Source organism: Apus apus, chromosome 19 (genome assembly GCF_020740795.1).
Source record: "Apus apus isolate bApuApu2 chromosome 19, bApuApu2.pri.cur, whole genome shotgun sequence".
Taxonomy (NCBI): Eukaryota; Metazoa; Chordata; class Aves; order Apodiformes; family Apodidae; genus Apus; species Apus apus.
Genome location: NC_067300.1, coordinates 6,018,951 through 6,041,459, shown reverse-complemented (window position 1 = coordinate 6,041,459; position 22,509 = coordinate 6,018,951). Strand labels below are relative to the sequence as shown.

Below are 22,509 nucleotides of genomic sequence, written 5' to 3'. Positions count from 1 at the left end.
ACGCCATCCTATGTTTTGTGTACGACTACAAGGAATGTGGTCAGAGAATCACAGAATTACTGAGGCTGGAAAAGAGCTCTGAGATCATCCAAGTCCAGCCTATGACCTAACACCACCACACCAGCTAGACCATGGCACTAAGTGCCACATCCAGTCTTTCCTTAAACACTTCCAGGGATGGCGACTCCACCACTACTGGACATGACACAGGAGAATAAAAAGATATTTGTAGGGGAATAAAAATTGAGCTAAGCTAAGACTTCCAAAGGGCCTAACCCAAGAAGACCTTGAACTGCAAAGCAGGTATTCTGGAGAACTGATGTTGTCCATTGTACCTCAGCCTCACTGAGGTACAGAGTGAAGGGAGTGGGCCACAGGGTTCTTTGGTCAGACCCAGCAGATGTTCTGATGTTAACTCACTATCTGCCTTGAACATTGGGGAGCTTCTCTCTGGTTTAAGGGAAAACTAAAACTGGGATAGCAGCACATCCATTAATTGCCAGCACAAACTGCATTTATCTTTACATTAAGAAGTACAGATTTGATGAAAGAACTATCAGATTTTAAAGACTAGTGCCCTAAGGCTGCTATGAAAGCTCCAAAAAATAAAAAAAAAAAGACTCGGGGCAAGTATCTGCTGTTCTACCTTTGACCCATCACTGCCATCCTTCACTTCCAAGTTCAGGAAGAGCTCAATGAGCCCAGGTTGTGTCTCCACTGCAACTGTGAGGAACTCCAGGATCATGACCTTAATCCTCATGTCCTCGATCTTGCTCTGCAGGCGGGTGAGGAAGGCGTCCCGGATGGCGGCTGCGTCGCTGCCCAGACAGGCATACACAGACATGGGGGCAACCTGCACCAGGACAGAGATATCAGGATCAAGACCAACCAACCCCTCCAGCATCTTCCTTCTCTATAGAAAAGCTGATTTGCATTTCTAACTGAAACTCTAAAATATTTGGTCTTGAATCTATGGAGCGTATGTGATGGAACTCAAAAGTAAGTTGTGGTCATTAAGCAGTAAAAGAAGTTGCAAAATGATCAAACTGTTCCTCTTTGGCAATTCTGCTCCATCCCTCACCTGTTTCTTAAGGGTTATGACAACACTGGAAAAGAGAACAGTTCTGCAATAGTACTTCATGAAACAAATAAACCCAGAGCAGGATTTATATGCTTTAATAAAACTGCCAATACATTCCCAGAGTATAGTAGCCAAAAAGACCTAAGTCTAAAAGGCAGAATGGAAAGCTCTTAAAAACTTATATATAGGATGATCTGCTCAGTAAGATGCTGAAGTTCCAGTTGAGAAGGTGTAGGAATTCTATTTAAGAGGGTGACTTGAGAAAGTTACTCAAAAAGTGGGAAGAGAACAACTGGAGGTGCAGAGAACACCCCACTCATGTGAGATGCTGAGTGACTTCTGAACCAGCAGAGGATGAGCTGAACAGCAAAGGGCCCTTGGTGTGATTTTTAACGTGCTCTAACTTCCAGCTTTCAGTGCACACTGCCTTCAGCTGACCTGCACTAAGCTCCCTGATCCAAAGAAGCCTGGAGAAGTTATCTTCAAAGAATGTCAGTGGTGGAATCAGAGGGGAGAAGCAAAGGAGCAGTTGTGTGGGTCTCATCTTACCGTGGCCAGTCGCTTGAGCAGCTGGATGGCCAGGCGAGGAAGAGCAGGGTCGTGCTTGTGGTAGATGTATTTGGCCAAGACAGCAATAAGATTGTTTCCATGAGCACCTGGACAGAACATCACTCAAATCAAAGAGAAGAAGCAGCCACAAGATGTAACTATTTACCCAACAACGATTTCCACAGCAGAAGGTGAGAACTAGGTCAGTTTTCCAGAAGACTAAGGCAAGGGCCCAGCCAAAGGCAGCTGATTTCCTACATTCTGTAATTCCACCTTCATTACAAAGCACCAAACACCACCCCACGTTTGCTTAACACTCCAGAAAAGAATGCCTTAGAGGAGGGAGAAGAGACTTTCTCCCATCACTGGCAACCACTTCTTGAAACTTTAAAATCTGAACTCCTGTTTGCAATGAGACACACACTAACAAGAAAGCACAGCTCCCCAGGCTGCCCCCAGGGAGAAGGACATACCATGCTGAGTGAGTGCCTGTTCCAAGGGAGACACCACACTGGAGGGGGGCTTCAGCCTGATGACATTGTTGGTAACAGAGAATGCCAGCTTCACTGTCTGGATCAGCAGCTGGCCTTGGCCCTGGGACTCATCACTGCATTTCCAAAAGGAAACCAAAGTAAGTAACTGAGTTGACAACTGACATTAATTATTTGCACAGCATTCAACGAGGAAATTCTAATCTCTTGTCAATCAGGGGTTAAAAGACATTCTTACTCAGACTGTCATGTCACCACACAACAGCTGCTGAAACACAATCCCTCACATAGCCACAAAAGCAATTCTCTACCCAACCTTGAGTTTTCAGCAGCAAACAAGAAAGAAAAAGATTGTGACAGCCCATCGTCTCATTTTCTCGCCTCTTTCAGATACAGAGATTTAAGATGTATTAGGAACCAGATGATCTTTAATGCCCCTTCCAACTCAAACCATTCTGTTGTTCTCTGAAGACAGAGGGAGAAATGATACGTGAATCAAAATTGGATGAAGAGAAGTAAGTCTGGTATTTTCCTAAGATTTTCCTTATCAGAAAAACATCCTGGAGAGACATTAAAGCAAAAAAGGCTTCTCAAATAGGTTTCACTTTCTCCTCAAGTCTGGATTCCCTTCCAGACTCACTCTGAAAGAAAAAACAAAACAGCAGACTTTATCAGAAACAACCTGCTAGCAAGTTTGCCTGGCTATGTGTCAAGTAAAGTTGGCCAGAAAAACAGAATTGAGGAAAGAGGAGATTCATCCATAGCTAAAGCAACACAAGGAGGTTAAGGTGCTTAACAGTGAAGGTAACTTCAACACTTTCAGGGTACTTAGAGCCACCTTCAGAACCATCCTTGAGAGACTGGCCATCCCTGTCACTTCCAAAAATTTAAGATTTATTATGATTTATTCATGGGCATAACTAGACTGGAACCCTGGTGTTACCTGAAGACACAGAACTTCTTATATTGGCTCTAATCCTCTTGCTTCTAATTCAGTCATTCAATCTTACAGAGTTCAAGTGAATTTTTAATTAAAAAATGTACTTGCAAGCAAGTGTTAAACAACTGAACATGTTTACACCCCAAACATAACTTAAAAACAGAAAACTAAAACACCTGCATGAAATGGAGAGCATCCAGTAAAGACTACACACAGATGTGGAACAAACAAGGCTTGTTCCTCCAGGCCATGCAGGGCAGGCTGCCATGGCCAGCTGCTCTGCTCACCCCCTGTGAAGTGCCACCAACTGAAGGTACATTTCAAACATTTGCTTCTTTCCTCCTCACCCTGCTGAAATTAAACCCACCACTCACCTACTAGGCTGGGAGGCCACCACCATATCAATGGTGTCCACCCCAATGCCCATGATGTTGATGACAGCTTGTCCTGCTTCAGTGTTGGCCAGGCTGAAGATGCAGAGGGACTGGAGGCTGGGAGCATTGCTGGGGGACACAAGCAGCACAGGACAGCAGCACTCAGAGCTCTTGCAGTATTTTCCAACCCAGCACTTAGAAACTACCACAGAGTAACCTATTAATGTCTACACACCCCCCCCAACCCCTCCTTCATGCTCCTTTTTGTTTTCTTCAGAGTGGAGACACCAAACACCAGAGTGTGGCAGTCTGTCCCATGAAATCTATTCTCTTTTCTCTTTCTTCCCCAGCTGTTCTAAAAAACAATGTCCTTAATATTTTTCCACCCTTTCTGTACTCAGTAATGCTTAAAAGGAGCTGGAACCAGCACCACACAACCATGCCAGTTCATTCCTAGTCAATTTACATTCAAAACCTGAAAGAAAAAGAGAGCAACAGAGCCCTCCTGCTCTGTAAGCCAGGCTAGTGCAGATCTGAAATCCATCACCTGCCTTACCTGCTGCAAGGATCCATTTCAGGGCATAAATTCAGTATAGCATGGATCAACTGCAGAATAAGGCACCCTAAAGCAGAGAAGAAATGCACTACTCAGTTCAGGAAGAGCTGTTGTCTAGTTCCTAATATTTTTAAACAAATCACAACATCTAGCAATACTGACAGACACACAACAAAGCAGATCCTAACTGGCTGCTAGAAAAGATATGGGAAAAAAAAGGAAAAATTCACACATTCTGTCTGAGAAGACAGGTGATCCTTTCTCTCCCTTCCTCCTCCTCCCCCTCAACATCCTTACCAATCTTCTCTCTCACTCCATGAGAGTTGTAACGCCATTTGTGGTAATTTGGTAACATCTCCTTCAGAACAAACACAATGCAAGGCACAAGTCCTTGGCTCTGGGTGCTACCAAGTTGTCCCTAGGAGAAAGAGAGATGTTATTGTCTCCCTTCTGGTTAAATGGACAAGAAACCTTTTGCAGGAAGACATGCCATATGTCTTTAAAGTGTGAGAAAACTACCAAGCATGGAGACAGAGATTTACAAGCAATTTCTACTCTTTTGTAGATCAGATTAATCCATTTTTTGGAAAGAATCAGACTACAGAGAAAACACAAACAGTAGCATGGAAGGGAGTGTCAACCAATGGTCACTCTAGAGATCCAGTGTACAGGGATCTCACACATGGCTGTTTTCACTTTCATGTCATAAAAGGTTACAAGTGGCTTCACACACAGAGCATTCCAGAGGCACTCACCCTGACAAGAGTTGTGATCAGGTTCAGGAAGGAGATGGTAACGCTGTACTCGCCTTGAGGCTGTTCTATGCTCATCAACAGGTTTCCATAGCCCCCAGCATTCATCCCCTCAGCACTGGGAAGTAAGAGGGTTTGTTACATGAATAGCAGGACTCTTGACATGAGAGATGTCAGAGTAACAGATTTAACAGTGGCACAAAGTTCTCATGACAGGTTATGAATAGGTCAGGCAAAAAATAAAAGGGCTGGGGGATCATGAATACCTAATCATGTGATTCATACTGGACACTGGATTGGCAACAAATGGTAAGAACCCTGTATGGTGAAGGTCAGTCCACACCTGCGAGGGAAAAAGGACAGACATTCCCTCTCATTCATGTATCTATGTCTACTAGTTCTCCAACCCAGCAAACCCAGGTGGTCAATTCCTCACCTTGGCTGGCATCCGAGCAGCTAGTACTGTCAGACAATTAACACAAGAAGCAATAACATCCACGGGGGGAGAGATGACAGTTGTTAGCCTAGAAGAAAGAAATATTACACATAAAAAGCACTGCCATCTGTGGGCTAGCCTATATACTGCTGTTTGGATCAAAAAAGCTTCTCTCTCAGTGAAGTACAAAAGTATAAAACCTATCCAAGTACAAACAGACACCAGAGTCTGTTCTTTCAGTCTAGACTTGCCACCTCCCCCTCACACCTGAGTTAGATCCACCTACTGCTAGAGGCAAGGCTGGTGTGACAGCACAGTCACAGCAGCCATTGTGCAGCAGAACATCAATTCCCAGCCAAAACACTCGAGACCTGAACACCAGGTTGGGGGAGTCCAAGCAGAGACATGCTTCTTGCCAAGCTCTTTGCAAAATTAATAGTTAGCCATTCTTCCAGCTCATTCTATCTTCTCAGGTACCTCTGCTGTTAGTGACTTCAGGCCAGGCAGTGCCTTACCTCTGCAGGAGCATATAGATCCGTGAGGTGATGGGCAGGAGGCAATCTGCTATGGAGACATCAGTGCTGATGACTTTATGAACCAGATCAATTATTGGCTTGACCCTCTGGCAATGCTGGATGACATCTGGGCAAAGAAAACTACCACTAGAATGCAAAATCCTGCTTAAGCAGTAATCCAGCCTGGAACAATGCACATTCATCTTACCACACAACCCCATGAATATTTCCCATCCCAAAAGCATTTATTTTATCTATCTCAACTTTTCCCACACCTAAAATTGACCTCATCTCGCTACATGCTCTTGGCCTTTTGCAGTGAATTTCAGAGTATTATGCTAAAAATTTAAAAATCAGGTTTCTGGGAAAGGATTGCATGCTCTTTCAAAAGTCTTCAGAGCTGTTCGGTCGTACTATTAACCTCAAATTAATGCTCATTAACAATTACATATTCTCTCTCATACTCCCAGGCTGTCTCACCTGCTGTGGACACGACGTGGAGCAGCATCTCAATCTCACAGGTGAACAGTGTCCAGCTACTGTAGGAATATTCCCATCGTACCAAATAAGCCCGATCATCCAGCATCACTTGGCCCACTGTTCCCTGAGGGATGCGCAGATTAGTTTGACCTAGTCCTAAAAAGGTTGAAGAAACAGGTGAAATAAAGTCACAAATTTACCCGAGTTAGAAGCCAGAGCAAGAAATAAATTCCCCAAACCATTCCCATAAGAAAAGGTCCAGTGCAGTCTCCTTACCAAGAGGATAGAGGAGCTTTGGCGCCTGCCTTCGCCAAAGTGTTCCATCTTCATGAGAGATCACATCAGGAGGTTTATGCTTGTACAGCTCGATATAGAAGGACATTTTATCCAGGAAACTGTAAACCTGCACACAGAGAGAGCCTAAACCACACAGCCAAAGTGCCAGACCTTCTAAAAAAAATCATCAGTTGGGTCATTTTCAGGAATAGGCAAGTTTACTTGTGTGTACAACACCCTTCTAACACGTCAGCCCTACAGAAACAGTATCAGACAGCCCACACGTCCAGACAAGTCTCATCTAATGCATCAGGAACTTCATATGAGCTCCTTACAACCTGCACAATCAGGCAGTATCTTAATCTTCAGCCGTAAGAGTAGAAAAGTTTTCTAAGAGCTAGAAAACAGTGTCCTGCAACAGCAGAGGACTAAAAAGAAGCCCTGTCCACTGTCCTTTGACAAAACCTTCATGTCTGCCATCTAAGATGGCAACTGACATAAGCACAGTAGTGGAAAGAAAGAATCACACAGCACTACAACACAGACTGTTGGTCTTTGAAAGGAATCATCTCCCAGACACCAAGAGAGTTGCTGTACCTTTTTGGCAGTAGATTTATCTGACACAAGGGCTTGGAGCAGCTGAAGGAGAGGAGTGAGAAGATGGGGGAACATCCCACACACACTGTCCAGGATAATACCCAGACCTGCAGTAGGTTCCTGGTGGTGGAAACAGAAAATAAATGTCTCATCACTAAAAATAAATGCTAAAATGGTGTGAGTATAGCACAAGGAGAGAGTTCCTTTTAAAATTGTACATTTAACATGAATCATGCACAAAACTATCACTCCAGTCCTTGCACAGACTAAAGCATGAGGCAGAAGTAAGAGTGTGATGCATTACATATCACCCTAATTCTGTAACAACAAAATAATAAGCATGATGCTTTTGCCAGCAGTTAGTTCAACCCTTGCAACCCCAGGCCTGGTTTAAACTATCACCTATATTAAAACTTGTTCCAGTATCCTTCAAGAGTAAAGCCAAGGCTGTACCTAAAAGGCAGGAAAGGGCAAAGGTAAATCAAAGATAGATACAAAGAACACTAACTCCTCAGGCCCTCCTAGAAACTAACTAACTAAATATACCCAGTCTGTTCCTCCCCTAAAAAGGGACCTTTAATCAGGTTTTGGTTAAAAGCAAGACAGGCCAATGAAGTTGCCAGTGCACTTACTGTCTTCCAGAAGAGCTGAGGAATGCTGGAAGCTGCCAGAACTTCACATGCAGCATCAATTATATCCTTCAAAGGAAGAGAGGATGGAAAAACTAAGTCACTTAACACACAGGGATTTCATCCCAACCAAGTTCTGCCACACCTTTAGAATTGAAATTTCCACATTTACTAGACAAGATGTAACTACTTTCTCTAGTCAAACAGGAAGAACCAAACCCAGAACACAGGCAGCCTAAAGCCATGCTCCTCATCATGAACGGACTGGTCAGCACAAATAACTCTACTATGATGTCCTCTCACACTTGGAAATGGAGTATGTATTAGTTCCATTGCTTTGGAAATAACACATCAACAATTCATTTCAAATTCACAGGATTTCAAGGGCAAGGTATACTCTTTCATTATTAATCAGCCAGGCTGCAGAGGCATTTACTAAGTTGGCATGGTGTAAATGCAGTGGGAAAAAACAGCAAATCATGCTTTTAGATCTAAGTTACATAACAGTTTGCAGTCCGAAATGCAGGATTACAATTTAACACAAGTAATAAGCAGCGGTTGTAACAGGTTGTTTTAAACTGGGTATCAGACACAACAAGCCCTGATGCTTACCTGCTGGTTGCCCAATGTATGTAACTCCAATGATGTCAGGACAAAGGAAAGGAGCCCATAAATACACATACAAGCTGTGCTGGCAGTACACTGGGAAGAAAGGAAACACAAGGCCATTGGAGGAAAGATTATAAATTACAGAACACATTGTATCTGTGCTCAGTCTGCTTTACAGGCTGTGGACTCATCTGAGTAACAGCCTCTTCCATCCACCCTGGCTGCAGTCAGCAGAGGGGCAGCCCAACAGGGAGCAGGCATTAGGTGAGCTCCACCTTAACATGAAATATTTCACCAAAATGAGAAAACTGACCACTACCACTATCATTAGAAATGCCTTCAGAACATCAAAAAAAGCAGCACTCGCTGCTCACAGAAATCAAAAGGATTTGCTTACACTGATTTCTGCCTACAAAGTAGTTTACTCTCATATAAATTATTGTCTAATGAAACCATGAAGGGAGAACAGGGTTAATACTCAAGATCTGCAATGGTAAGTACACCTATGGGAGCAAATCAACAAATGTGACTAAACACACCAAAGACATGTAGCTCCTCAACTTACAGAAGTGTTGTCTTTTTTTTTTCCTTTAGGCATAAAAATCTGCTGAATTTCTGCTCTTCACTGAAAGAAAGGTGCTTTACCTCATACTCTGCTTAAAGCCAGATTGACTTTGGTTCAAAATCACCTGCTTCCCACCACACTTTTCATCATTACCAGTTAAAAACCTTTCAGAGCTGATACACCTGATGGCAAGAAACTCACATTCTTCCCCCCACTGCTCAGTGACTTCAGCAGCTTGGTCAGATACTGGAAAACATTCAGCTGGATTGCAGTGCTGCCCATCCTCCTGATAATGTTTGCTGACTCCTCAGGGTTTACAGTGTGACGGAGCAGAGCCCAGGCCAAAAGCACAGGAGCATGGTGTGAGACATCCCCCAACTGCAGCAGCTGGTTGTCCATCTCCTGCCCAGAGACAAGACAAAAGCCAAAGAATGGAGGTGATCTGAAAGAAGTTCACCCTGGGCAAGCATATGGCTGATTGCTTCTTCTTGCTAACAGTCACCTCTCCCTTGCAGAACATTCTTTCAATTATTTATTTGGATGCCCCAGCCCTGAAGGGCTAATGGACAAGTTGGATTTGGCTCTGAGCAATCTGGTCTAGTGGGAGGTGTCCCTGCCCATGCAGGGGGGTTGGATCCCTAAGGTCCCTTCCAACCCAAACCATTCTATGATTCAAACATGCAACTGACCTAATCATACACTTGCAGCCTTAGTATGTTTTTCTGCATGGTTTTTAGACTTATAGTTGGTTTAGCCTCAGATGTTCTCTGTTCTAAAAGCACTGACACTACATCATTCCCTTCTGGAAACTTCCCAATGCTCACTTCTTTGCATGCAACTTTCTTTACAGAAAGGCCCAGGATAACCAAGGAAATCTAAGGGAGAGAGGAATTAATTTCATTCTTATTTGCTCCAGGATGTTCTGGGGATGCTAGTTCCTACACTTGGTCAACAAACCCAAGGATCAGAAAGTTCTACACATCATCTTCAAACAGCCCTGTTTGGGTAATCACAGGAAATTCTGTGTGGTTAGGCCTGACCAGGGGTTAGTCTGCCTGTGCTTTACCTGGTGGACATGCTCATTATTGGCTAACTTGTGCTCCTCTGTCCTGTCATCCAAAGCACGCTCATGGAGAGAGTCAATTTCCATGCCTTCCACCAGAATAAGGGCACTGAAGTAGCTACAAGCAGGAAAAGAATAAAAACAAGTAGGTCAGAAACTTTATTTAAGAATTCAGTGGGGTTTTTTTAAAACATTTTAAGAGGTCAAAAAACAACCTTTGATTTGCTTTTGTTCCCCTGCTCTCTGAAGCAGTAAGAAATTACATTAAATTAACAGCAGGTAATACAAATTTTGTCTTGAAATGCCACTAGATGATAGATCACAATCTTCAGAAGTAGCACTTCTGGTCGAAAAGACAAAAAGTCACTGAAATGTGAAGATATGCCTTCCCAGCTTTCTAAGTCTCTGCCACCTGGCAGGATTTTCATTCCCCCTGGTTGCAGCTGCAGCTCCATCCCATGCAGCAAAGTGAAGACCTTGCTGCTGTCTGCAAGCAGACCCACAAGAGCCTGAACTGAGGCAACAGAATTCATGCTACAGTCAGACAGTGCTCACCTCCAGGCAGGGAGAAGCCAGACAACAGCACAGGACTGTGATGACACTTTTTTGCTTTGTCAGAAACCTCTAATGAAACCAGAAAAGCTATTTTGCCTTCATCACAATAAGCTCAGCCAGAAATAGCAGTGATTTTGAGGCAGCAGCAAGAATTATGCTTTCTTCCTGAGGAAAGCAATTGTTTTGCTCTACACTCCACAAATTCAGGTGCCACTTACCCAATACGATCCACCAGGTGATCCATGCTCTCATCTACCAAATGTCTGTTGGTTTGCCTCGTGCCAAATCCCTGCTCTTTGAACATCTTTGCAAATGCCAGTAGCTCATCAGGTGCCATTTCAAAGTAGGCATAGTAGAGGAAGATGACTTCCAGGAGCATGGACTGCTCACGCAGGCATTGCACAAACCAACGGGAAACCTGCCGTTCTGTCTGCACGGGGAAAAGTTCCACCATCATACAGGGAAGCTCACAGGTCAGGTAAAGCAGTTAGAAACTGACAAGTGTGGCAGCATTTCAACAGCTTATGCAGCCAGTTTCTATCAATGGCAAGGACAGCCACTGGAAATACACTGTGCTGATGAAGGGAGACTGTGGACAACCACCCAGGAATGGATCTGTTAGCCTGGGGCTATCAGGGGATTTATTACAAGGAACACACCCCATGTAATTCTCTTTGTCTCTGAGTGAAACTTTATTCTTCCAATACACTAGATATAAGGGAAAACTTTTAAAGTTGAATAAATAACAGCAAGAAACAAAATACCATGAGATTTCCATGTGTTTCCCATGTAGGAGCTTCAGCTTTGTACAGTGCTTCAAACTGCTTCCGGTAATTAGGAACCAGCTCCTTGTCCAACTTTTCAACACACTGGAAATATTGTGCCTTAAAGAAACAAATAAATTAACTTGTCACGTGCACAATGCTGTGATTTTTACAATCACAAGTAGACAACTTATACATTTAGCCTGTTGCAATGACAGGACACCTGTACTCACTGTGTAAGGGTGCCTCTCATCCTGAAAGTAAGTGAGCAGGTGGAGGACACAGCGCAGGATGCAGATCCTCTCCTCATAGTAATAGTCAGCGAGCTGTGAATACAAAATTGTCACTGATATCAATGTGCTGCAGTGTCCAAATCCCACTCATTTTCCTCTCCCACACACTGGTCCTCACCACAAGAATATATAGTGCTCAAACACTCCTACAGATGGAGTTTCAACTAAGTGGTTTTTAAATTATCATAAAATGGTTTGGGTTGGAAGGGACCTTAAAGATCATCCAGTTCCAACCCCCCTGGCATGGGCAGGGACACCTCCCACCAGCCCAGGTTGCTCCAAGCCCAACCTGCTCTTCAACACTGCCAGGGATGGGGCAGCCACAGCTTCCCTGGGCAACCTGGGCCAGTGTCTCACCACCCTCATAGTGAAGAATTTCTTCCTAATGTCTAAGGGAAAGGAGGGGCAAGGAGGGCACAGAAGGTCAAGGAAGAAAAAAAACCTCAATTAACTTCACAGAACTCAATAACACGTGTCCACAATCACACTGCAAGTGAGAAAACTTGGAAAGGAAAGGCAAAAAGACAGGGAGATATGAGCTCTCATTCCTCATCCCTGTTATCCTCTGTCAGATGGGATCCCCAGTATCCATTTCAGAGTTGTCACTTCAGACAGTAACACATAAACCTACAACCTTAGGAAAACAAGGGAGCACACATGTGCCCAGCCAAACTCCCTGACATTAAGACTAAAATTTCCTTTCTGCAGGAACTATTAACACTGTTCAAATCCACATGCACATCCCTCTGCTTCAGAAGCATCTTCCAAAATTTACTTTTTATATGAAGGAATACTTCAGCTATTCCAAGACTTTCTGTATCCATGGATATATAATTGGTTGTCTGTCAAGAGATCATTCTGACAGAAAATACAAATTACTAACCTTCAGCATCAGAGCCTGACTCTGTCTTTCATCCTGAATAACTGCCTGTAAGCAAAAGACAAAGAAATAAATGTTTATCTACTGCAAAAATATCTACTGACAAAATACATCCTCACCGTAAAAAATAAATGGACTAAAATAAACAAAAGACAAGTTTTCTTTCAATTTCTTTTGGAAAGACAGATTCCCAAAGCACAAAGCCAAAACACTCATTTGTAACTAAATATTTGTTCTTCCTCTCCACTCACTCTCCTTCAAAAAACTATTGGTTTTAAGGAAAGATATGGAGTGAATAGATCATAAATGGGAGCCATGGACCTTCAGGGAGTCCCTTGTTCCTCTGTAATCCTCTTGAAGATAGCACTGCAACAACTGCACACTCTGCTCTTCATCCAGACCCTGAAAAAAAATAAAGATGCTCTGAAATGAATAAAAGGCAACTGAATTCATTAAAGATAAATATCCTCTCCAAATATTCCAGCAGTTTCTCTCTTTAAAAAAAGTAACTTCCAAAAGATGCCAAAGGAAATTTTTTTTGCATCAGACAGATGCTTGCTTCAGTCAGGACTTGTGTTTATAGCAAAGTACAGAAGCTTTGATGCTGGATGTAGCCAGCTGAACTTCAGCAAAAGCAGCATAACAAGTCACTGAAATAAAAGAACCACCATCAACCACTGAATTCTACACTTCTGGCTGGAAGGAGCATCAGCTGGCAGGGAAACCCACAGTGTTTTCAAACGTGGCAAGTGATTGAAGGGACATCTGATTTCAGCTGAGCAGTTTCAGATGTCTTGAAAGAACCCAAGAAGGACCAAAAGCAGGTGAGTGCTGCTGAGAAGCAGGGCCCTCTGCAGCAGAAAGGGAAGTCATCCAGAAAAAGCAAAGGACCTCCAGGTCACTAATCACTTTTGGACATTTTGACCTATAGCCCAAACATGTACTTCTAACATTTTTAGATTCCTTGGAACTGAAATTTCAGTTTGCCTCTATCCAACACCAAGAGGCTTAAACACCAGAATCCCAGTAACAGTGCATTCCACTTGAAGGGATAAAAAAGAATCAGATAGCACCTTCACTCACCAAAAACTTGCTGACCCTCAGACCCAGCTCTTTTAGAGGAGCAGCTACATCCTTATCAGCTTTTATTTTTTCAGCAGAAGTGGTGCTAAAGAAAAAAAGAAAGTTTAGCCATGAAAAATGCAGCACTCCCAAGGAATGAACTGAGGAGGCTTCATTTCAAAGTTCTCAGTTTTATCAGTTTAAACTGAACATTTGCTTTTTCCTCAACAGCCTTTCAATATTTCACATAACACTATTCTGTGACCTTCCCACCAGACAAAACTTACCATTGTTCACAATTATCACTATAATAAATGCAAGCTTTTATATTCATTCCACCTTCTCCAGTAAGGGAACCTGGATGTCCTTCTGCAATGACTGAGTGTCAAGAGGAGTCACTTCTCTACAGGCTGCACATTTGCACATGGTCACTGCAGCTCAGCAGAGGCAAGGGTTAAGAGCTACCAAACATTAGTAATAACAACAGAAACTGCTTTTACTTCTTTCTGGTCTGTAATTCATGCCCAAAAATGTTATGTGGATTAAATAGTTTATCTTACTACTCCTCTTCTGAAATCTCAAGTCATGCAAAAGAGTAAAAATCTACCTGAATGTAATCAGAGAGAAATATTCAACATGCTCCCCTACTTATTAGAAGGCCCCATTTCAGGGGTTAACTTCTAGAATCAGGCAATGACTGTACCTTGGGGGTTTATAGTATGAAAGTCCCTCTAACAGCCTCTGCCAGTGATTGTTCAGTTCTGCTGCAATCTGTGCCTAAAAAAAAGAACCAAATACTGCTGAAGGGATTCCTCAGCATACACTGCTGAGCATCAGACTGGTTAAATGTAAGTGAAGCAAAAGAAATTCCACCACCACAAAGAGACAGGAACAACATCAGACAGCATTTCTGCTTCAGACTGATTCAAGGTGCACATTGTATGAGGAAGCTCCCTGCCATAATCATGGGAGGGGAGAGGGAACAGGAGGCAAAGGTTCAGAAACATTTGGATTTCCAATCTCTGGCCAAATTCTTGAAAGTACGGGCTCCATCCCAGAAAATAAGGAGGCTGCACCACTCATGTACCCCAGGCCAGCCAGTCTAGAAAGCAGCACTTGTGTCTGCTCAAGAAAGGGAAACACCTTCTCACATACACCCTTCCAGGTAGTTCGTGAAGCAGCTACAAACAAGGAGTGGAAGAATGAACAAGGAGCAGAGACACAGAAACAAAAACCACGCAAATGAAGAAAGAAAAGCAGCAAAACGTGTTTTCACCAATATTCAGATGCACAAATGACATATTCAACTATGGAGTCCATTCAGTGATGGATAAACCAGCTTAGGAAGACAGGGACTTACTGGTTCTCTTAAAGCTGATCTGCCCAAAAGAATTGTCCATAATTCTCTGCTGCTCCTGCACACAAAGGGAAATAGCAGAGAGTATTTTAATGACCAACACTATTTTATCTCACAGCTCTTCAAACCTGCCATTAACTCAGAGCAGATCTCACTGTGATACAAGAAAACTGATCTAAGGAACACTAGTTTTTAGCTGCCCAGCTTCAGATGCCCTGGAAGAACCCAGAGAAGACCCAAAGAGGATGACAACTAACGTGGCAAGACTTGCAAACTTCTATCAGTTTATCACCTTAATTTAATTCTGCTACTTGAACATCTCCAGTTAGTAGAAAGAAACCTAATGACAGCACAGAGCAATATTTTATTCAGTTACATTTGATGCTCTGCTCCAAACAAATCCTTCCATAACAGTTTCATCCCCCACTCCAAGTGGAACACAAAACTGGGTGGAAACTGCAACAGCTTTGCATGAGGCAGAGTGATTTACTGCAGGTCTTCAGAACATTCACACTTGGCTTCTTGTTTCTACCTGAGAATCTTGTAGAGAAAAGCCAGCTTGTGCTATAAGGTATCACAGATCAAATCCTGACCCTGCCATTTGCATCCAGAAAAAATGAGACTCTCTACTAAAGCTCTGAAAACAACCAAAAGTTTGCTAAAAAAATATTTTAGAGAAATCATTATTTGATACAGCAACATGGTACCAATCTGGAGTTAACCACCACAGTCCTCCCCACAGAGACTGTCTGCAAAAGCAAGAACACTCATTAACTTATTTTTAGAATAGCATCATCCAAATAGTTCTGTATGACAGGGAAAGTCAGCTGCAAGTTCTGACACATGGTGTCAGAGAATAGTAAGAATAATAGACCTATTATTCAAAGAATAATAAGACCTATTATTTCCAGTAGACCTCTCAACATAATTTCTACCTGGTAACTCCCAATAGTTAGGTACACCTGGGTATATAAGCTAATAAACCCCTCCTGACTCAGCAGCAACCAGCTGTGGGTACAACCCCTCCAGCCCACAGAGAGCCCCAAAAGGCCACAGAATTTTAGTGAGAAAAGGGTCGCTTTGTAGAACTGAGCACAAGCCTGGCAGAGCCAACCCTTCTACTTTTCACACCCTCCCAACTTCTGTGAATTAAACAGATCACAGCCTGTTGCCAGTCCATTAATCAGCCTGCCAGGCAGCAAAGGCAGGAAAGCTCTCTTTGTAGCAGTGGTGCACTCATCCACACTGTGGCTTACAGAGACTAGTTTAATAAAATTAAGCAACTAGGAATACTTCAGTCTAAAAACGTTACAAAAAACGTCAGAAAACGCGCTCAGGACACAGGAAGGCACCGACCCACAGCGCCCACAGCACCTGGGATTCATTCAGAAAAGAACAGCTCGCTTTATACACTTCCCGTATCTCCACTCGGGAGTTTTTACACCTGCCAAGCGTTGTCCAAAAGACGAAAAGACCAGCCCCCAAACGCGCTGCTCCCGGGAGGGCCGCGGAGGGAGGCGGGAGCTCGCACAGACACCGGCCTGAAGCCAGAGCCCAGCTCCGCAAAACCCAACCCTCCCCGGCCCGCCAACATCCCGCCTGCTCACCGCGCGGCAGAAACGCCAAATCCCTCAAAAGCCACAATTAAGGCGGAAATTCGGGCTCCGAGGAGGGGGGGGGGAAGAGTTCCCTGAGGGGCCCGATCCCGGGGGGGGGGGGCTTCCTGAGGGGGGAAAAGTTCCCTGCGGGGCCCGATCCCTGAGGGACCCTGAAGGGGGGGGGTTCCCTGAGGGGCCTGATCTCTGAGGTGGGGGGGGGGGGGGGGGTTCCCTGAGGGGGCCCGATCCCCGAGGAGACCCGATCCCTGAAAGGGGGGTTCCCTGAGGGGGGGGGAATGTTCCCTGAGGGGCCCGATCCCTGGGGGGGAAGGGGGGGGGCTTCCTGAGGGTGGGGGTGTTCCCTGCGGGGCCCGATCCCTGAGGGTACCCGATCCCTGAGGGGGGGGGGGGGGGGGTCCCTGCGGGGGGGTTCCCTGAGGGGGGTGTCCTGAGGGGGTGTTCCCTGAGGGGGCCCGATCCCCGAGGAGATCCGATCCCTGAAAGGGGGTTCCCTGCGGGGCCCGATCCCTGAGGGGGGGGGTTCCCTGCGGGGGGGTTTCCTGAGGGGGGTGCCGTGAGGGGGGGGGTTCCCTGAGGGGCCCCCTCACCGAGGGACGGGGCGGGGCCTCGCAGCGCGCGCGGAGGGGGGGGGGGGGGGGGGGGCGGGGCCAGGCCGGCGCGGGCCGCGCTGCCGTTAACCCTCCCCTCCCCGCGGGGCCCCTCTCTCTCCCCCCCCCCTCCCCCCGCGCCCTGCCGAGAGCGGCCCCCCCCGCACGGCGCCCCCCGGGCCGCCCCCCGCGGCGGGTCCCCCCGCCCGGCCCCGCACCTCGCGCTCAGCCCGCCCGCCGCCATCTTCGCTCCCCTCTCACGTGACCCGCCGGCCCCGCCCCCACGCCGTCACGTGGTGAGGGCGCCGCTCGGCTCCGCCCCCCCCTCCCCTCCCCAGCGGGTCGGGTCATGTGACCGGCGGCAACGCGCCAAGATGGCGGCGTCCAGGGAGGTGGGTGCGGGATCCGCTGCCGGGCTGCGGGGGGGGGGCGGGAAAGGCCGCGGCCCCTCGGCGGGGTTCAGGCGGGAAGAGCCTCCGAGCGGCTCCCAGACCTTCCGCCGGCTGCTGCGGCCCGTGCTTCCCGGCAGCCAGGCTGCGGGGCGGCTGCGGGAGAACGGGGCGAGGGAAGTCCGCAACGCGGCGGAGGGCGCGGGGGACGCAGGAAGGAGGCGGGACAGAGGCAGGAGGTGCAGCGGGGGCGAGAGCTAAAGGGAGGCGGGAAGCTTCCCCACCCAGAGCAGCCGAGATGCGGAGCCCGAAACGCCCCCCCCCCTCGCTGAGGGGCTTCCCCTTACCTGAAGGAAGGCGGGAAGCGCAGCAGGGACAAGGAGATGAAGTCATTCCCCACTGAAATACATCGGGTTGCAGATTCGCAGGTCGGCGGCTTTCACAGCTGCTGCATTAACGGCTGGAGTTGATGATGTTAAAGGTCTTTTCCAGCCAAAACGATTGATACGATTAGAACAGGACACCAGCGTTTCAGATGCTGAAATTCCTTCTTGTCTCACAGCCCGGCGGGCAGGCTGCCTGCTGAGGGAAACTGGCCTCTGCCCTCGCTGATGCAAGAGCTGGGTTGCAACCTTAAAGTCGCCAGAGTGAACAGGAAGTCTTTGGCTACCGTGTGATATTCACCTTTCCTCTTCTCAGACAAGCATTAAGCTTCCCCCTCTGCCCAGGAACAAGAAGGAGTGGGCAGAGATAGCACCTGTGCCACTTCTCTGACTAATTCTGCACCTGTTTCATTTAATATGGTAAAAAGATTGCAGTAAATGTCACGAAGTTGTTAGGCAATCAAGTATTTCAGGCTATAGGAATAAGGAGGCCAAAAAGCAGTCTATTAATAATTAAGAGTTTTCAGTACAAAGTCGTAAATAACTAAACCCTCCAGAGTTTAGTTATTTACAGCCTAAGGGAGTTTGACAGTACAAACTTGAATAGTTACCCAGCAGTGCTACTACTCAGCTCTCCATCAGCTGTATCATTTGGTGACAGGGCTCAAAACTAGAAGGTAAGACAGAACTTAAAATAAACTTCTAGCCTTCCATGAGGCAGCTGATGTAGATACAACAATGAAGAGCTTAATAATGAAACTGAGGGAGCAGAATTTAATAAGAGTTTACTACTGATCAGCTTCAGGGTGGGCCAGAAAGGAGGAAGCAATCCAAAGTTTCAGCTGGAGATCCCTGATCCAGCAGGGATGTGTAGAACTGGATCAACCATTGTATTGGGAACTATACCTTCAGAGAACCCCAAGGAGATACCCATGTAATGGCCTTGGCTTATATATGGCTAAAACATATCAAGTCATGGGTAAGGAGAGAAGTTGCCATAAAGCAATAAATGCTGGTGAGAATTGCACAGTGTTGTCAGTGCCCACAATACTTCAAAGAAGATGTGATTTAACCTAAGTCATCACATGCATTGCTGATTATCTCCACTATTTGTTTCATAGTCCAAAAGTTTAAAGGCAAGTTTGGTTTGCAGTGCAGCTGTCACTGGCTGTGAGCCTGGATTCAGAGCAGGTGTCAGTGAGACAAGGGAGTGAGGGGATGTAAAAACCATGAAAGCTTTAGGTCATGATCAAGCATATCTTTCAGCCTGGAGAAGGCTCCAGGGAGACCCCACAGTGGCCTTCCAGTGCCTGAAGGGGCTCCAGGAAAGCTGGGGAGGGGCTTTTCACCATGGCTTGTGGTGAGAGGACAAGGAGGAATGGATCAAAACTGGAAGAGGGGAGATTTAGGTGAGACATGAGGAGGAAATTCTTCCCTGTGAGGGTGGTGAGACCCTGGCTCAGGTTGCCCAGGAAAGCTGTGGCTGCCCCATCCCTGGCAGTGTTGAAGGGCAGGTTGGATGGGGCTTGGAGCAACCTGGGCTGGTGGGAGGTGTCCCTGCCCATGCAGGAGGTTGGGACTGGATGATCTTTAAGGTCCCTTCCCACCTAAACCATTCTATGATCCTACATGGTTTACTTACCTTTACTTCACTGGTTTGTTTGTTGTTTTTTTAAATTCAGCTGTGTTGACTTTAACAATTAGCACGTACCCACTCAAACTGAGCTGAAGAACAACAGAGCTGTGTGGGACCCTTTATAGCTGCTTTAACTTTGCTGCTTTCTGTTTTGTATTTTTTTAAACAGGAGCCGCAGTAGCGTGGAAGGGAATTCTTCCTGATGGACGACTGCTGAGCACACTGGGACTCCCAAGAAAGACCTGGAAAGCTTTAGCTACATCAGACTGGAACCATGTTAAGCAAACCAGTGCTGGTGGAATCCCTGATCGTGTTCCTCATCGTCCTCCTGGTGCACACAAAGGTCTGGGACCGCTACTCCTGGTGCGCCGCCGCCCTCGCCATCCAGGCCTTCTACGTCCAGTTCAAGTGGGACCATCTCCTCCAGCTGGGGGGGGCTGTGTTCCAGTTCCGTGCAGGAGCCAACAGTGGCCTCCTGCCAGCCAGCATGGTGATCCCCTTGCTGGGGATAGCCATGAAGGAGAGGTGCAAAGCTGCTGGCATCGTCTACTTCGAGCGCTTCGGCATCGTCGTGGCGTCCGCCGGGATGCTGGTCGCTCTCTTCCTGTCGGTCCTGGCAGTTGGCATCACAAAACCCATGCCAACCAACACCTGCATACTCACCGGCGTGGCTGGCAGTATTGTTATCTACACCATGAAGCACTCCCTGACTGTGTCAGAAGTGATAGAGGTCCTAGAAGTGCTGCTCATTTTTGTCTACCTCAGCATGATCTTGCTGTACTTGCTGCCTCGGTGTTTCACCCCGGGAGAAGCGCTGCTGGTTCTGGGAGGTGTGAGTTTTGTTCTCAATCAGCTCATTAAACGCTCCCTCAATGTAGTCGAGGGCAGAGGGGACCCCATAGACTTCTTCCTTCTGGTAGCAGTTGTTGGAGTTGTTCTTCTGGGGCTTTTTTTCACCGTGCTCTTCGTTTTCATGGATTCAGGCACGTGGATCTCCTCCATGTTTTTCCACACGATGACAGCAGTGCTGGGCTTAGGGGTCATCATGCCGTGGCTGTACCGACTGATCCAGAGGAACCCTTTGTTCTGGCTACTCCAGTTTCTCTTTCAGACACAGACAAGGCTTTACCTCCTCCTGTATTGGACCTTTTTGGCTGCTTCAGCATGTGGTGTAGTTTTCTACCAGAATGCTAAGAGATCATCTGAATGTAAGAAACACCAGGCCTCCACGGTCACCAGGAAATATTTCCATTTCATTGTTGTAGCTACTTATGTTCCTGGGCTGATCTACGACCGCCAGCTCCTCCACGTGGCTGCAGTGCTGTGCCTGGCAGTCTTCATCTTCTTAGAGTACGTCCGGTACTTCAGGATCAAACCATTTGGCCAAACCCTTAGGCAACTGCTGTCTCTCTTCTTGGATGAAAGGGACAGTGGACCTCTAATCCTGACTCATATTTATCTCCTCCTCGGCATGTCCCTCCCAATCTGGTTGTTCCCTAGATCTTGTGCTCCTAAAGGTGCCTTGCCTGGGGCAGGAGCACTGGTCCCCTACTCTGGGGTGCTGGCAGTTGGGGTAGGAGACACCATTGCCTCTGTTTGTGGCAGTACGATGGGGGAAATCAAATGGCCAGGAACAAAGAAGACTTTTGAAGGGACAATGACAGCTATTTTTGCTCAGATCATTGCTGTGGCTCTTATACTGATCTTCGACAGCAGCGTGAATCTGAACTCCAGCTACGCCTGGATTCTGGCATCTGTGACCTTAGTTTCTCTTTTGGAGACTTACACAACCCAAATTGATAATCTGCTGCTGCCCCTCTACCTCCAGATAATGTTTATGGTATAGAAGCACTTCCAGGAACAGAGGTCTCCTCCCTTTCTAGAGAAAAGTGGTAACAAAATATGCACTGTAATGAGAGCTCAGAGCTGATCTGGGCTCTGCTTTTGGTGCAGCAGGTAAAAACAAAGGAAAAAGACCTATTTAAAATAAAGGTTTGGTTTTGTTCTTGTTTTCTCCCTCACTTAAAACTGTGTGAGTTGATTTCTCAGGAACCCAGACACAACTTGTAAATTGGATTATTAAACACAAATGCTCTTTTTTAAGTCTCTTCTGGGTGCTCAGAGGTAGAGGAAGAAAAGGTAAGTCAGAGAGAACAGAACAAACCTCTCACATGTTGCCACCTCTGTATTGCATCAGAACCAAAACTTGTCTCACTATACTGAGCCCTGCTGTCTTGGATTATTAAAAATGGGAACCCCTTGTTTCTGTGGAATCACCATTTAAAGCATGTTTTATAATGAGGGTGGCCACCACCTGCACTGAGGGAGTTCCAGTGTCCCAGCATATCCAGTTACTGTCACCCAGAGCTGTACTCATGCCTGGCACTTTGAACACAACTTCAGACTCAGGAGCTGTAGAGCTAATGGTTTTAAAACTGAAAGAGGGGAGATTTAGGTTAGATATTAGGAATAAATTATTCACCACGAGGGTAGGAAGGCACTGGCCCAGGTTGCCCAGGAAGGCTGTAATTGCCCCATCCCTGGAGGTGTTGAAGGCCAGGCTGGATGGGGCTTGGAGCAACCTGCTCTGGTGGGAGGTGTCCCTGCCCATGCAGGGGGGTTGGGACTGGATGATCTTTAGGATCCCTTCCAGCCTTCACCATTCTGTGGTTCCATGAAGTTTATCCAGGGCTAGTACAGAAGGTTTGGGAATGTAAGAGACTGTTTATTCCAAAGAGGACTAACAAGAAGGTTACAGTTTTAACCCTGGAATTTTATGCAACAAGAGAAGTCTTTTATCTTCCAGATTTTAATCTCTAAATTCATTTGGAGTAATATTTAATGGAGGGGAAAAGTCTAGGCAAAGACATGAAAAACTAGGAATACATTAATAATGAAAGCAGAAAATCTGTTCAAGTCAATAAACTTTTCTAACACTATTGCAGTTTTCTACTTTTTCCATTTTTTTTCAGCAATGTGTTGATTTTTAAAAATGTTTCTATCAATAAATTATTTAATTCTGTTCATCTAATTAAAATGATAACTACCATTTTGTGGCCAAAAAAACCCAC

The 22,509-nt window shown here is 46.0% G+C and overlaps 2 protein-coding genes across 2 annotated transcripts in view; one reads left to right on the top strand and one right to left on the bottom strand.

Moving 5' to 3' along the window:
• Positions 1–17,307, bottom strand: part of NUP188 (nucleoporin 188) — a 30,162-nt gene extending 12,855 nt beyond the window's left edge. Inside the window, exons 1-26 of the mRNA XM_051636235.1 lie at positions 17,249–17,307; positions 14,828–14,882; positions 14,171–14,244; positions 13,489–13,573; positions 12,727–12,807; positions 12,409–12,453; positions 11,466–11,558; positions 11,233–11,352; positions 10,687–10,898; positions 9,917–10,031; positions 9,052–9,252; positions 8,289–8,378; positions 7,680–7,745; positions 7,048–7,167; positions 6,451–6,577; positions 6,175–6,330; positions 5,695–5,821; positions 5,180–5,267; positions 5,010–5,086; positions 4,747–4,861; positions 4,289–4,409; positions 3,992–4,058; positions 3,436–3,564; positions 2,104–2,237; positions 1,631–1,737; positions 647–853 (exon numbers count right to left, since the gene is read on the bottom strand). Of these exons, the coding sequence (XP_051492195.1) occupies positions 647–853; positions 1,631–1,737; positions 2,104–2,237; positions 3,436–3,564; positions 3,992–4,058; positions 4,289–4,409; positions 4,747–4,861; positions 5,010–5,086; positions 5,180–5,267; positions 5,695–5,821; positions 6,175–6,330; positions 6,451–6,577; positions 7,048–7,167; positions 7,680–7,745; positions 8,289–8,378; positions 9,052–9,252; positions 9,917–10,031; positions 10,687–10,898; positions 11,233–11,352; positions 11,466–11,558; positions 12,409–12,453; positions 12,727–12,807; positions 13,489–13,573; positions 14,171–14,244; positions 14,828–14,882; positions 17,249–17,274 (2,838 nt within the window). The 5' untranslated portion in view covers positions 17,275–17,307. The remainder of the gene's footprint in view (positions 1–646; positions 854–1,630; positions 1,738–2,103; positions 2,238–3,435; positions 3,565–3,991; positions 4,059–4,288; positions 4,410–4,746; positions 4,862–5,009; positions 5,087–5,179; positions 5,268–5,694; positions 5,822–6,174; positions 6,331–6,450; positions 6,578–7,047; positions 7,168–7,679; positions 7,746–8,288; positions 8,379–9,051; positions 9,253–9,916; positions 10,032–10,686; positions 10,899–11,232; positions 11,353–11,465; positions 11,559–12,408; positions 12,454–12,726; positions 12,808–13,488; positions 13,574–14,170; positions 14,245–14,827; positions 14,883–17,248) is intronic.
• A 67-nt stretch (positions 17,308–17,374) lies between these two features.
• On the top strand, positions 17,375–22,377 carry DOLK (dolichol kinase). The gene is made up of 2 exons (XM_051636237.1): positions 17,375–17,422; positions 19,608–22,377. Exon 2 carries the CDS (start codon positions 19,713–19,715, stop codon positions 21,282–21,284), a length of 1,572 nt encoding a protein of 523 aa, XP_051492197.1. The 5' UTR covers positions 17,375–17,422; positions 19,608–19,712; the 3' UTR covers positions 21,285–22,377.
• Positions 22,378–22,509: the final 132 nt, after the last annotated feature.

What these genes read in the sequence shown, in the direction of transcription:
- DOLK (XM_051636237.1), top strand. Translation starts at nt 19,713, where the DNA reads ATGTTAAGCAAACCAGTGCTGGTGGAATCCCTGATCGTGTTCCTCATC.